The sequence below is a fragment of the Anguilla rostrata genome, chromosome 17 (assembly GCF_018555375.3).
Source record: "Anguilla rostrata isolate EN2019 chromosome 17, ASM1855537v3, whole genome shotgun sequence".
Classification (NCBI taxonomy): Eukaryota; Metazoa; Chordata; class Actinopteri; order Anguilliformes; family Anguillidae; genus Anguilla; species Anguilla rostrata.
The window spans coordinates 21,652,853-21,668,411 of NC_057949.1; the positions used below are offsets into that span (position 1 = coordinate 21,652,853).

Consider the following 15,559-nt stretch of genomic DNA (forward strand, 5'->3'; position numbering starts at 1 on the left):
GTGTGTTGTTGTGCAGGGTGGGGAAGCTGGTGGACTCCAGCCTGGATATCCAGGCCATCCAGCTGCCGGCCCTGCAGTACCAGCACGAGCGCAGGTCACATGACTGGAGCGTGGACGACGCCAGCAGCATCAGCGGAATGACCGACGTGACGGACTTCACCGACAGCGGGACGCTGATCTCCGAGGACTGCTCCAACATCAAGCTCAACACGGGGGTGAGCCGGCCGGGTCAACCCCCAAATACCAAATAACTAAAGAAACGTGGCATTCCCATGTGTAGATATTTATCATTCAGCCAGTTACTGAGCCATAAATATATGCCTATTGGAATTTTTTTATTCATCAAAAATAGAAAATGCAGGGAGTGTATTTTCATCTCGTCCTCCCACTGCTTTCCTGAAATTAATTTCTACCTCTTCCTCATCTTTTTGCCACCTCCATTCTTTCTCTTTTCACACCATTTCACACCTCCCCCTTTTCTCTGCCCATCCTCTGGCTCCGCCCTGCAGGCCAGGCTGTACATGCAGCAGTTCTACGCCATGTTCCTGAAGAGGGCGCTGTACAGCTGGCGGAACTGGAAGGTGATGGTGGCGCAGTTCCTGGTGCCGCTCATCTTCACCGTCCTGGCGCTGGTGGTGGCGCGGAGCCTGCCCGGACACCGCGACCTGCCCCAGCTGCCCCTGGACCTGAGCCGCTACGGCCCCACCACCGTCCCCGTGGCCCTGGAGCCCGGGGCCGGGCCCCTGGCCGCCGCCCTCGCCGCCAGCTACGCCTCGCAGCTCCCTGCTCAGGGGGCCTCGTCCAAGAACATCAGCGGTGAGGCTCCGCCCGGTTAGGGGAGGAGTCGCATTGAAGAAGACACGGTTGCCCAGGCAACATGTTTGTTTTCAGCATTGCCAAATCTGCCCTTCCGCTGACCGTTTACTTTCTGTGTTATGGATTGTTTAACTTAAAATTCATTCAGATATTATATTGTATTGGCTTCCTTTCCAGGTCCTTTTCCTGTTCCCATATATCATTATTATTAATGTTAATATTTTTGTTGAATTACACTTCCAACACAGAGAACAGTTTCCACTAGAAGAATGTCTGTTTTCCTCAAAAACTGTTAAATCTGTGGAAGTTAAGCTCAGATGAAGCATGTGTGTGGAATATACATTCTGTGAGTGTGTGTGCGCGTGCGCGTGCGCGTGCTTGTGTGCTCATACAGGTGTGTGTGAGATTTGTTTGCCTGACTGGTGTTTTCTCCTCCTCTCTCTCCAGACCTCCCTCAGTACGTTCTCGACATGTCTGAAAAAGAGGGCGGAGCCTTCAACGAGCGCTGCGTGGTGGGCGCGGCCTTCAGGGGCCACTCGCGGTCCTTCGCCGAGGCCACCGCCTACTTCAACAACCAGGGCTACCACACCCCGGCCACTGCCCTACTCCTGCTCGACAACGCCCTCTACAGGATGCTGGCGGGACCCAACGCCTCCATCCAGGCTGGGAACGCCCCCATGCCCCGCAACGTTTCAGAGACAGCCCGCAGCCAGCTCACTGAGTGCGTAGCTCCTCCCCCCCCCCCCGCCCACCAGCCAGCAAATCACAGGGCTGTGTTTCCGCCCTGGTAACATAGCGACAGTTGCTGAGCCCTTGTTTTAGATCTCAGAACACGGATGAATTCTTGTTCCGGAGCAGGTGTTGTGGTACCTTCATGCGCATCACTAGAGTCATAAATAGAAACCCCGCATCATGTTTTGCGTACTATCATTATTTCTTGGCTCTGATTTCGTCTTGATGACATTTGTTTAAACTGTCACGAAACTGAAATGTGCCTAATATATTAATGATGGTTTTTCCTCATTTTCTGCAAAGTTTCTATTTTTGTAGACCCAAGGTTTTTTTTTTTTTAGCAATTTCGGCCTGCTGTTGTGTTCTAAAACCTTTCCCTGCGTTTGAGGTGGCATTGAAGATCCCTCTGTAACGGGTTTCTATGGTAACTGTGGAGTTGGCGGGGGGGTGAAACCCTTTCTACTCCATCGCTAGCGAGGAGGCCAATGGCGTTCTTCAGGGAAAGGGGGGTTCCTCCTGATGCCTCTCCTCTTTTTTTCCGGCTCTCTCTCCCTCCTTTCCCCCCCCCTCTCTTCCTCCTTTCCCCTCAGGGGCCAGACCGGCTTCGCCATCGCCATAAACCTGATGTACGGCATGGCGTCCCTCTCCAGCACCTTCGCCCTGCTGCTGGTCGCCGAGCGCTCGCTCAAGTCCAAGCACGTCCAGCAGGTCAGCGGCGTCTACCTCTCCAACTTCTGGTTCTCCGCCCTCCTCTGGGACCTGGTCAACTTCCTGCTGCCCTGCGTGCTCATGCTGGTGAGTGAGCGCCTCCCACCGGCCCCTCCCACCGTACGGGCGAGAACCTTCTCTGTGACGGGCCCCTTATTTATTTAAAAAGTCACGTCAGCATGCCGTTGAACACGGTGCCGTATTTCAGAAGCACTGCACGTGCTCTAGTGTCTATGGAAGGCTTATCGAGTACAGTTGGTAATTTCTTTCCGTTTAAATTATTTTAATTTAATTATGACCTACCTCAGCTCCAACAGTGCACCCCAGTCTACAGTTTGAGAACCACTGAATTATTCATCAACAGCTGCTGAGTATTTCGGAGTATTTCAGACGGTATAGTGCTGAAAGAGTCTTAGTCATTCGCCTTGATTATGCAATGGCCCGCTGTGCTCTCTTTGTAGTGATTTTATGGAGACTGAGGGTATTGGTGAACACAAGCGCCCTCATAAGGCTGTGAACACAGATGTCCTCGTAAGGGACATCGTTCATCTTTAACATGCCGATTGCGGCTCTGCCTTCGGACCTGATTCTATGGATCAATCAGCGCTGCTGCAAATCAGCTGAAGGACTTGACTTGGCTTGTTGCGAATGTGGTGAATTCAGCAGTGGATTGACCTGCTCGTCACTCTCTCTCTCTCCTCCTCTCCCTCTCTTCTCTCCTCTCTCTCTCTCTCTGCTCTCTCCCTTCTTCCTCTCCTCCGCTCTCTCTTGTCCTCTTCCCTCTCTCTCTCTCCCCTCTCTCTCTCCTCTCCCCTCTCTCCTCTCCCTCTCTCTCCTCTCTCTCCCCCTCCTCCTCCCTCTCTCTCTCCGTTCTCCTCTCTCTCTCTCTCCCTCTCTCTCCCTCTCTCTCTCTCTCCTCTTCTCTCTCTCCCTCTCTCTCTCTCTCCCCTCTCTCCTCTCTCTCTCTCCTCTCTCTCCCCCCGTCTCTCCTCTCTCTCTCTCTCTCTCCCTGTCTCTCCTCTCTCTCTCTCTCTCTCCCCCCTCTCTCTCTCTCTCCTCTCCTCTCTCTCTCTCTCCTCTCTCTCTCTCCCTCACCTCTCTCTCTCCTCTCCCCCCCCCCCCCGCAGGTGGTGTTCAGGGCCTTTGGGGTCCGGGCCTTCACGGAGCAGGGCCACCTGGTGGACGTGCTGCTGTTCCTGCTGCTGTACGGCTGGGCCGTGGTGCCGCTCATGTACCTGCTGAGCTTCCTGTTCTCCAGCGCCGCCACCGCCTACACCCGCCTGACCGTCTTCAACATCATCAGCGGCACCGCCACCTTCCTCGCCGTCACCATCATGAGCATCCCCGGTGAGGCCCGGCGAGTATTGCACTGTATTTGGGAGTATTTGGGAGTATTGGGAAGTATGAGGGAGGCCTGAGAATTATTGGAAGAGCCAGAGAGTTTTGGGAAGTCTGGAAACAGTATCTGGAAACTCATGGGAAGTATTCAATGGTAATGGGCAGTCTTAAGAAGTATTAGGGAGTAATGGGCTTTTTTGAGCAGTATTAGAGATTAATAGGCAGTCATGGGAAGTTTTACAGAGTAATGGGTAGTCTTGGGAAGTATTCAGGCATGCTGGATGCATTGGGAAAGTATTAGATAGGATTGGGAAGTATTGGGGTGTACTGGCACAGCCCTAAGGAGAGGAGAGGAGAGGAGATCTGGGAACCCTGTGCTGTGTGCGTGTGTGCTTGCTTGTGTTTGTGTGTGTGTGTGTGAGTGTGTGAGTGTGTGAGTGTGTGCGTGTGCGTGTGCGTGTGCGTGGTGGTGGTGTGGTGTGGTGTGTGTGGTGGTGTGTGTGTGTGTGTTGTGTGTGTTTGTGTGTGTGTGTGTGTGTGTGTGTGTGTGTGTGTGTGTTGTGTGTGTGTGTGTGTGCTGTGTTGTGTGTGTGGTTGTGCTTGCTTGTGTTTGTGCGTGTGTGTGTGCTTGCTTGTGTTTGTGCATGTGTGTGTGTGCGTGCGTGTGTGCTTGCTTGTGTTTGTGTGTGTGTGTGTGCGTGCGTGCGTGTGTGCTTGCTTGTGTTTGTGTGTGTGTGTGTGTGTTCGCGCAAAGAGGGAAATGGCAGTGCTTTAGTGCCTAATTTTTAGAGCATTTCTAATTTTCTGGAGGGATTGATTGGTTAAAAACAGTAATCATATGATGTTTCTCTGCCTCTCTCTCTCCCCCCTCCATCACCATTCAGAATTGAACCTGCAGCACCTGGCCTACGTGCTGGACAAGGTCTTCCTGCTGTTCCCCAACTACTGCCTGGGAATGTCCTTCAGCCAGTTCTACCAGAACTACGAGATGATCACCTTCTGCACCTCCAGTGTTCTCGCCCAGTTCATCTGCACGGAAATGAGTGAGTACAAGGACTGTGAGGGAGGGAGCGGGGACATGGTGACCCCAGCTGGGGTGAGGGCAGAAGGGTAGTATAATGGCTGGGGAACTGGAGCTGTCACTGGAAGGTTCTCTGCTAGGACGCTGCTGTTGCACCCTTTGAGCAAGGTACTTAACCCGAATTACCTCAGTACACTTCCAGCTGTGCAAATGGATGCTATTTGAAGCAAAATGGTAAAGCTGTCACTTATGTGTAAGTCTAAAGTTGAATTAGTTGCTAATGGAAAAGAGCATTTGCTAAATGGCAGTAGTGTGGGTGAGGGAAGGGGAGAGGAGTGTGCGGACCTCCAGCCCCGGGTGCAGTGTTGAGACTGCTGTGGAAAGGACGCTTCTTTGGCTCCACACCCTCACCGGCATCTGTGGTCCTCCTCCTCTTCCTCTTCCTCCTCCTCAGACATCACGTATCAGGAGCACTACTTCTCCATGTCCGAGCCCGGCGTGGGGCGCCTCCTGGTGGCCATGGCGCTGCAGGGCTTCGTCTTCATCACGCTGCTCTTCGTCATCGAGATGCAGTGCTTCCGCACCTTATGCCGGCAAATCAGCTCCCTCTTCAGGAGGAAGAAGACGGTGAGGGGGGTGGCGGCAGAGGGCGTTATTTTGCTGTGGCCGGAGAGATAACAGTGTGCATGAGTTAGGGGTTGGCGGGTGGGGGGGGGGGAACGCCACCGCCAGACCCGAGACCTGCAGGTGTCTGTGTGTTCTCTCTCAGACTGAAATGAGCGAGAGAGAAAGAGCGCACTCAGCTGCCGCGGCGCTGACAAACATGAAATAGCATGAACTAGAGGGGGGGATGTCAAGCACTCTTTCCTTAAAAAAAGGTTTATATTTGTGTGTGTGTGTGTGTGTCTGTGTGGATGTGCGTGTGTGCGTGTGTGCGTGTGTGCGTGTGTGCGTGTGTGCGTGTGTGCGTGTGTGCGTGTGTGCGTGTGTGCGTGTGTGCGTGTGTGCGTGTGTGCGTGTGTGCGTGCTTGCTTATGGTTCTGTGCAGGTGCTGCTGGTTGGAAACACGGCCTTGCTGCCGGAGGACAGGGACGTAGCGGAGGAGAGGAAGAGGGTGCTGGATTGTCATCCGATGATGGAGTCCATGGTGGGGAGTCCCCTCATCCTGCAGGAGCTCAGCAAGGTGCCACGCCCGTGTGTGTGTGTGTGTGTGTGCGCGCCGGTGTGTGTGTGTGCGTGTGCGAGAGTGCGCTTGTGTGCAGGCCAGTCGGTCAGTTAGCGCCTCTGTACGTGACGTATGTGGTTAATCATTGTCTAACCAGAATTATTTAATGGTTTAGAATAATAAATAAAAAAAAATGTTCAGGCTAAAATAGTCAATTCCATGAGCAAGTCCTGTAGGGTCCCCATTAGGGCTCAGTATGTACTTCAGTGTAGGGGCAGGTGTGAGGCGCAGCAGTAGCTTTTACGGTGACGTGTGCAGGATGCAGGGCACCTTTAGCAGGGCGGTGTGGAGTCACGGAGGGCGCCTGTCTCTCATGCCGTATGCCACCCGCCCTGCACGGGCGAGGGTTCGATCCCCCGCCGCGGCGCCTTCTGAGCTGCGATCCCCGCTCTGTCTGTTACCCTCCTCTGCTTTCTGCCCGTCTGAATCAAAAAACACAAAACGAGGGCGAGAGTCATAGAGAGACAGAGAGAGAGAGAGAGTGTGAACGGTACCCACTGCCGAATGTTGTTATTTAGTCATTTGTTTGTGGTGAGTCAGGGCTTGGTGCAGCTCTGCAGGGACAATGAATGGAAACAAAGCTTCCTAATGATTTTCTCTTCCTCAATTCAGCCTCCATAATGCTAGTCATTACACTCATAAAGACAATGTAGTAGCAATCATACGAAGCAGTGAGCTCAGCACTTATTGTTAAATTCAAAAGATGGTCCTTCTCATTTGAAAAGGGGATAATCACACACTGTTACTTGTACCATTTGTGTGGGTGTGGGTGTGAGCTTGAGTCTGTGTACATTACATTACATTACATTCATTTAGCAGACGCTTTTATCCAAAGCGACGTACAAAAGTGCATTTATGTAAGTGTGTGTCAGGGTGAGAGAGAGAGTGTGTGTGTTTGTGTGTGTATGTGTGTTTGTGTATTTATGCGTTTGTGTGTGTGCGTGTGTGTTTGTGCATGTGTGCATGTGTGCGTGTGTGTATTTGTGTATGTGCGTGTGTGTTTGTATGTGTGCGTGTGTGTGTACTTGTGTATGTGCGTGTGCGTGTGTGTGAGCGTGTGTGTGTATTTGTGTGTGTGTGTGCGTGTGCGCATGTGTGTGTGCGTGTGTGTGAGAGCGTGTGTGTGTATTTGTGTGTGTGTGTGTGTGTGTGTGTATTTGTGCGTGTGCGCGTACCTCAGCTGCGAGCGCAGGGTCTCTGAGAGGATGGCGTCTCCTCCTGGTCCCCAGGTGTACTGCAGCGGGCAGGCCCTGCTGGCGGTGGACAGGCTGTCCCTGGCCGTGGGGAAGGGCGAGTGCTTCGGCCTGCTGGGCTTCAACGGAGCCGGCAAGACCACCACCTTCAAGATGCTGACGGGGGACGAGACGGTGACCGCCGGGGACGCCTACATCGACGGCTACAGCATACTGAGGGACATCAAGAAGGTAGGAACTTCCTGCCATACAGGAAGTCCATCCGTACGCGAATGTATCAATGATGCGGCCTGTGGCATCAAGACAAGGTATTTAGGAGGCTTTAATATATTTTGTTGTCCAAAAAAATAAGATAAAATTTAATACCAAATAAAAATAAGAGAATACAAAAACGTAAAACAAGAAAAGGGGACTAGCTCCTAGCTTCATGTTGTACAGTGCAGTAGGCTACCTCGGCCCTGCACAATAGCTACTCAATTTTTCTAGGGCCCCTGTCAATCCGGGTGTTGTCTGGGGTTGAAAAGTCAGGAGTTGACAATTTCAGTTGAAGGAAAAGTTGCAATTTTGTGCTTTGTTATTATAATAAAAAAAAAAACCTTCTTCTGGCTGGTGAGAGACTCTGACCCCTGACCCCTGCTGCCCTGTGTAGGTGCAGCAGCGGATTGGTTACTGCCCACAGTTTGACGCCCTGCTGGATCACATGACGGGCCGGGAGACGCTGAACATGTACGCCCGGCTGAGGGGGATCCCGGAGAGATACGTGAGCGGCTGCGTGGAGAACGTGCTGCGGTCCCTCCTGCTGGAGCCCCACGCCGACAAGCTGGTCCGAGGATACAGGTACTGCGCGCGCGTGTGTGTGTGTATGTGTGTGTGGGGACAGGGGTGTGTGTGTGTGGGGACGGGGGTGTGTGTGTGTGTGGGGACGGGGGTGTGTGTGTGTGTGTGTGTGGAAACGGGGGTGTGTGTGTGTGTGTGTGGGACAGGGTGTGTGTGTGTGTGTGTGTGTGTGTGTGTGGGAATGGGGGTGTGTGTGTGTGTGTGTGGGACAGGGTGTGTGTGGGGACGGGGGTGTGTATGTGTGGGGATGTTTGTGTGTGTGTGTGTTTGTGTGGGGACATGGGTGTGTGTATGTGTGCGGGGACATGGGGGTGTGTGTGTGTGTGTGTGGGGACATGGGTGTGTGTATGTGTGCGGGGACATGGGTGTGTGTGTGTGTGTGTGTGGGGACATGGGTGTGTGTGTGTGGGGATTTGGGCATGTGTGTGTGTGTGTGTGTGTGTGTGGGGACGTGAGTGTGTGTGGGAATGGGGGTGTGTGTGTGTGTGTGTGTGGGGACGGGGGTGTGTATGTGTGGGGATGTTTGTGTGTGTGTGTTTGTGTGGGGACATGGGTGTGTGTATGTGTGCGGGGACATGGGTGTGTGTGTGTGTGTGTGTGTGGGGACATGGGTGTGTGTGTGTGTGTGTGTGTGCGGGGACATGGGTGTGTGTGTGTGTGTGTGTTGTGTGGGGACATGGGTGTGTGTATGTGTGCGGGGACATGGTGTGTGTGTGTGTGTGTGCGGGGACATGGGTGTGTGTGTGTGTGTGTGTGTGTGTGGGACATGGGTGTGTATGTGTGCGGGGACATGGGTGTGTGTGTGGGGATTTGGGCATGTGTGTGTGTGTGTGTGTATGTGTGCGGGGACATGGGTGTGTGTGTGTGTGTGTGCGGGGACATGGGTGTGTGTGTGTGTGTGTGTGTGTGTGTGGGGACATGGGTGTGTGTATGTGTGTGGGGACATGGGTGTGTGTGTGTGGGGGGACGGGTGTGTGAGTGTGTATGTGTGGGGATGTTTGTGTGTGTGGGGATTTGGGCATGTGCGTGTGTGTCTGCATGCATGTGCAGTATGTGCACAGTCTGTGTGTCTCTAACTCCTCCCCTCCCTCCTGCAGCGGGGGGAATAAGAGGAAGCTGAGCGCCGGCATAGCCTTGATTGGCGGGCCCCCCGTCATCTTCCTGGACGAGCCGTCCACGGGCATGGACCCGGTGGCCCGCCGGCTGCTGTGGGACGCAGTGACCCGCACCCGCGAGTCCGGCAAGGCCATCATCATCACCTCACACAGGTACCGGAGCGCTGACAGACCCCCACCGCGGGGACACGGGTTCACATCCCGCACATTCCGCCTCCTCCCTCAGGGACACTTCAGATGCTCTTGCACCGTTAAGCAAAGCACATTTCTCACATTCAAGCACATTTGTCTCTTCCGCTCCCTCTCCTTCCCTCTCCCTTTTTTTAAAAACTTTTTTTGGTCGTGGCTGGAGGCAGTAACCGTAGAAACGGCAGTGTCCCTCCCCCTCTCCCTCTGAGTCATTCTCTCCCTGACTGAGACACAGACTGACTCACCCAGTCCAGGGTCCCACGGCAATGGCGCTGCAGTTCCACCGGGGCTCAGTCACTGGGAGGCTCGGCGGGAGTGCGCGAGGTTCTCCTGTTTTAAACGATGGGTCAGGGCCCCTTTGTGGTACGCCCCTCTCCCTCCGTTGCGCGCTCTCTCGCTCCGTCGCTCACTCTCTCCACTCTCTCGCTCCGTCCCTCTCCCTGCAGCATGGAGGAGTGCGAGGCGCTGTGCACGCGGCTGGCGGTCATGGTGAACGGCCAGTTTAAGTGCCTGGGCAGCCCGCAGCACCTGAAGAGCACGTTCGGCAGCGGCTACACGCTGCTGGCCAAGGTCCAGGCCGAGCTGGAGGAGATCGGCGTGCAGCTCTTCAAGGACTTCATCGAGAGCACCTTCCCAGGTCCGTCGCCACGGCTACGCCTGTCTTCCTCTCCTGCGCCGCACGAGGCCATTGCTGTTCCTACCAAACCCGTTCCTTACTTGAGCTGGGTACCTGCGAAAGCAGCGTTAGCTAACTGGGAGTTAGACTGTGTGTGTGTGTCCACTTTATATCCCTTTAACAGATTCCTTTTTGCTTGCCTTGTTGCCAGCACAGATTTAGACTTCCTGTTTGCCTGAATTGAGAACCCGTTACTTCCTGTAGCAGAAAGACAGAGATGGACATTGGGCATACTGATGCACCATACGTTCAGTCCAAATGAATGATGTAATATTGTTCATGGTGCTTTTCATCTCGTACTTGGTGGCCTGGTGGATGGAGGCGTTTCTGCTGAAGCTCACTTCCTGTTTTTCATCCCCCATGTGACCATGTCTCCACAGGAAGTGTGCTAAAGGATGAACACCAGGGCATGGTGCACTACCATCTTACGGACAAGACGCTCACCTGGGCACAGGTAAAACCTCTTTCTTGGGCCCTCTCCTGATCTCACATTACGTCTGTACTCCATTCTGAGATCTCTTCTGAAAGACTATAGCACCCTCTAGTGGAGAAACTGGCCTTTTGGTGAATCCACTCTGGAACACAAATGATACCCTGGCCCAACCCTGCAGCCAACGTACAAACAATGGAATGTATTATTAATGTTCTGTATTAATAATATTAATGTGTAATCATACTTTTTTCAGTTTATTTAACTTTATATTAGAACTGGGCCACAACTGGCTGCAGGCCACAGGTTCCTGGATGGGGATTGAGAGAAGTAGCCCCAAATGGGTTGAAACCCCCTTTTGGTCAACAGTGGGACAGAGGTGGACTAGGAGATGCCTCTGAGAAACACACCCCTTACACAGGCATTCACACTCATCAGGACATAAGCTAGGCAAAGCGATGTGTATTCTATGTAACTCGAATATGACGCAGTTGACAATATGACAGGCTGCAAAGTGGGTCCTAGGAAGTGCATTCTGTCACTAAGCGGGTTCTTTGTTCGGAATGTTTGTGAACCACTGTTCTAGAACTTTGATGATCCTGGAATCTTTGCAGTGCTCCGATTGTCGACGACACGTGTGTGTGTGTGTGCGTTTCGCCAAACCCTCACATCGCACCCACCCGGCTCACCCTCTTCCTCCTCCTCCTCCGCCCCCCCTCCTCCTCCTCCAGGTGTTTGGGACCATGGAGGCTGCTAAAGAGAAGTATGGCATCGAGGATTACTGCGTGAGCCAGATCTCCCTGGAGCAGGTGTTCCTGAGCTTCGCCCAGTTCCAGCACTGCGCCGAGGCCGGCAGGAAGTAGAGCGGCCGGCCGGCTCTAGAGTGGCCTGCGTCTGTCGCCCCCTGGCTGCATATGGCTGCGTGTGCGGACTCTCTTCTGCAGAGCAGCAAGCAGCTAGGCCTCTCCCTCAGGTCTCCCCACACACACACACACATGCCCGCCGCACACACACACACACACACACACACGTGCCCGCCCGCACACACACACACACACGTGTGCGAGCACTCACACATGCATATGCACCTACACACGTACACACACATATGCAAACATACACGCGCGCACACACACACACGTGTACTCACCTACACACACACACACACACCCACACCTACAACTACACACACAACGCTCACTCTCTCACACAATTTCCATAAACACACACCCATGTACACACAAAATGGGCCTTCACCACTGTGCAGTGCAAGACCAGGAGGCCTGACCCCCACGCTGCGCCCTCTACAGGTGCTGAGCTGACACTACAGTTGGCCAATTGCTGGGGTTCAGTGTGTACATTTTTTAAAAGTTAAACTGTGTGCTGTTTGTTGAGAGGGGTGTTGAGAGACAGTGGAGGGGGTGGGCAGGGAGACTACTACTTTACAACGTTTTCCATTGTAGATTTTGCACCTTCTGTTTTTTTTTTTTGCAAAAAAAGAAAACCTTGTACGACTAGATTTAAGATTGTACTTTTGTGTGACAGACAGGGTTATCCAGTGTAAGTGCGTACGTATGTGCATGCACTTGTATGCAAACATTGTCATTTAAAATTTTGTCTTGAACCATTTTTTTTCACATGATACTTACAGTGGTCTTAACAAGGGGGGGTGGGGGGGTTGCACAGTTAATGCTGTAGATGATCACTAAAAATCGTAAAGGACACAAAATAGAAGGAAAACCCCATACTAAACTCAGTTACAGCTGTAAGTGATGCATTCCTGTAGTTGTACCATCTGTAGCACCCTGGTTGCATTTCACTGTAAACTCCCCAAGTCCATTTTCCCCCACATCCATGTGCATGCCCATGTTTGAAGTCTTAATTTGTCTTAAGTCTTAGAATGTTTGTTCTGTGGTGTGTAAATAGGGATCATTCCATTTAGTAACTGTACAGAACTCTTAGTGGTTTCCTGTCCAAGACTGTACGGACATGAGAAGGTGTAGAAATGCATGCCCGAATGAACTTTTGCATTGGTGACCGTTCCGCACGGAAGAAGTGAAGAAAACTCCGCCCACCATCTTAAGATGCTGAGAAGCGCCAAGGAACAACACAGCTGGCTTAAGAAGAGAGTCAGGAAGTGGGGATGTTAATGTTAATCACCGGTGCTGCGATTAAAAACACTTGTGTCTTTGGCAAAAAAGTACATGCCGTTGCATTAAGACTGCACAAAAACCAGTTTAGTTTTTTTCCTCTCCCCAAAGGACGGTTGTCAGCAAGATTGAGTTTACGCAAAAAGACGTCAAAGACTCTCCTTACTGATGCATCTCCCCGGCTAAGGCTAATCCCCCTGGTCAAGGCTGCCGTGAGCAGGGGTGGCCACACTGTTGGTATCGAGTCACTGGGTTGACTTGAATAGCTGAAGTGCATTACACTGTCTGCCAATCTGTTATTTCACGACACCCTTTCCATGGATACTCGTGCAGAATTCAAACCTGAAACCATTCCATACAGGTGTGGATTAATTGGGGGGTGGGATTAATGTCCCAGGTGTAATGGGTCCTGTCAGCCGTTACTCCATAGTAACGGGTACAGCTGACCTAGTAGCTCTGTATCTACCACACATTTCCAAGCACTGATGTGTAAGCAAATCACACTTCTTTCGCCATTGCTCCCCCCCCCCCCATTTTGCAACACACGTACTGACTCCTGCTGAAACTGCTCTTTGAGGGGAGGGGTGGCCAGGTTAATTTAACCCCTTGGGGTTTATGACACCCCAAAGAAACACACTATGGATTGAGTTAAGAGCATTCTGCATGCATTTGTGAGATTGGAATGTTTTTTTTTTTTTTTTCATTTTATTTAAATATTGTGTTGTATCCAGTTTTGTTATAGCTATGCATTTCATTTGAATTTGTTTTTTGTTACTTTGATTTTTTTTACCTTTTCTTTTAATGCAGAGCTGTTACTATATATTTGTGGAAGGAAGAGAAAACGACTTGTTTATGGTATACATGCACTACTACTGTTGACCGATGCCACGCCTTCCAAAGCGGCGAGCTTCTCCATGAGGAACCGTGACCTTTGGGTCACCCCTCCTAAATCTAAATCCGTCCCTTTCACTTCGTACTGCTGCTCTTTTAGAAGGGAAAGATTTTGGGACAAAGACGAGGAGAAAGAACTGATTTATGCGTATAGAAATGTGAATGGAGGTTCCGTCCATCCAGGGGTTAGGGATCGCCGCTCTGTCCTCCAGCTCATGGTGCAGTCATTGCGCAGATACGTCCACCCCCCCGTTCCTGGAGATCTTTGGTTTTTCACTCCAGCCCCTGACAAAGTGCACCTCGTTGAACAGCTCGCTCTCTTGTTGAGCTGCTGATTGGTACAAATCAGGTGTGCCAAATTAGGGTTGAAATAAAAACAAAAAACAACAAGGGTGGTAGATCTGCAGGAACAGGGTTAGCCAGCCCCGGTTTAAAAGTTGCGAATTTACCGCAATTTGTCGGTTCAGTCCCTGCCAACGTGAAGTGCACTTTTTAAAAAATGTTGTGGCAATGTGATGGTGTCGGGCAGTTGGGTCATCTTTGCGCTCATGCTAAGCTAACAGCCCTGTCGCTTTGGGATGAATATTTGTGGGCGTCATTGCCGGGACAGGAAGGCAGGTCCCACACACCCGCCTGCTGGGCGGAGCCCTCTGATTGGGCTGCGGTTGTGTGTGACAGGGAAGGTCGGCCTGTGGGAATCGACGGTTAGGCTCTAGCATCGCGGTACTTTATTTCTGTGCCCCGCCCAGTTTCTCTGACCAGGACTGCATTTTAGCGGAGGCAGACTGTCCTAACCAAATAACTCCGTCAAAGCCCTGAGGATGACCTGCATGTACTTGCTGATAATACCTAATACATTAGCCTATGTATCCATTCACACTCCAGCACTGAGAAGGTGGTGGTGGGAATAGTAATTGAATTAAAAAAAAAAAAAAAAAAAAAATTTTCTTCTGTGATGAACAGAGATTTTGGGGGAGATATCGGTCGCTGACATTCCTGGAGGACGTTCATTTCTGTGGTTTTTGTTTTTCCACAATGTTGCAGTTTCACTTACTGGCACCTTGCATTTGCATATAGTACCTTCCTGGCCTTAATTTCGTACAATTACACACGCTAATATACTGAATTCTTGGGCTAAGAGAAAACTTGAAGCAACATCTATGGTGATTTAAATATAAAAAGCAAAACCGTACTTATTTAAAAAAGGGAATTTACATTGTAATCTAATGTACTGTATTATTGAATTACACTTGTCTACTGTACATGTATTGCTATTTTTTAAATTAAATCTGCTTTATGCAAATGGGCAAAGACCTTTTGATTCATCAATATTATGAGCTGCTGTCTTGGTAGTAAAATTGTTATTGATGGGATAATATTGAGCTGCATCACGAAGCTGGGCTCTGTTCCACAAAGCAGGATTAGAGTTCGCTGGACAACTGCACCGAGTAAAACCCAGGACCCTCACCAAATCTGGAACATGGACTGAAGTAAAAAGACCCATTCCAGGTTTTACTCAGCACAGTTATCCAGCCAACTCAATAATCCTGCTTCATGAAATACCCCCCAGGATTACAGAGTTAGCTAGATAACTGCACCAAATAAAACCCAGAACAGCCATTTTTACTTCAGTCCCTGTTCCAGATCCCAGGCCCCAGGGAGACACATGCAAGCTAAACAAGCAGACATCATTTCATACCGTGTTCTTTGTATAAATCTCTCAGTGCAGGAGAGATATCCCTGTTCCCAAATTCTGTGGCATGGTTGACAAGCGCCTCTTTGACGGTCTTGTACCCTGCCAGGACAACGGCCTTCTTGGGGCCAAAGTGAACTGTGAACACCGATCCATACTTCTTAGACAGCTGTATGAAAGCAAGAGAGAACCACTGCATTCTGGGATAGGAACTGTTGGGGGGTTTGTCACTCAGCACTTAAGTGCTCAATTAAAGCCATTCATTAGAGTCTGGGTTTTCAACAGGGGGTCCTTGAGGGTACCATAGGGGGTCCCTGGTCAGACTTGATACAGTACGCAATGACTATGGAAAATGTCAAAGTATAAAACCTTATTTAAAAAACAAAAACCCTTTTAACATCTGATGGGGGTCCCCTGGATGCTTTTGAGCCTGGGTGGGGGTCCCTGGATCAGAAAAGGTTGAAAACCCCTGGTTTAGAGTCAACTTACTCCACTTGGTTTCTTGGGTATAAATACATTGCTCATTTTAAGGTGAAAACAGCAAG

At 51.1% G+C, this 15,559-nt stretch overlaps 1 protein-coding gene across 1 annotated transcript in view; it reads left to right on the top strand.

Moving 5' to 3' along the window:
- abca3b (ATP-binding cassette, sub-family A (ABC1), member 3b) overlaps nt 1-14,632 on the top strand; it is a 42,535-nt gene extending 27,903 nt beyond the window's left edge. The window contains 14 exon segments of the mRNA XM_064314121.1: nt 17-215; nt 510-816; nt 1,264-1,537; nt 2,139-2,343; nt 3,384-3,603; nt 4,479-4,637; nt 5,070-5,242; nt 5,664-5,798; nt 7,070-7,264; nt 7,683-7,870; nt 8,968-9,138; nt 9,621-9,811; nt 10,231-10,304; nt 11,012-14,632. Coding sequence (XP_064170191.1) covers nt 17-215; nt 510-816; nt 1,264-1,537; nt 2,139-2,343; nt 3,384-3,603; nt 4,479-4,637; nt 5,070-5,242; nt 5,664-5,798; nt 7,070-7,264; nt 7,683-7,870; nt 8,968-9,138; nt 9,621-9,811; nt 10,231-10,304; nt 11,012-11,143 — 2,623 coding nt within the window. The 3' untranslated portion in view covers nt 11,144-14,632.
- The last annotated feature ends 927 nt before the right edge of the window (nt 14,633-15,559 follow it).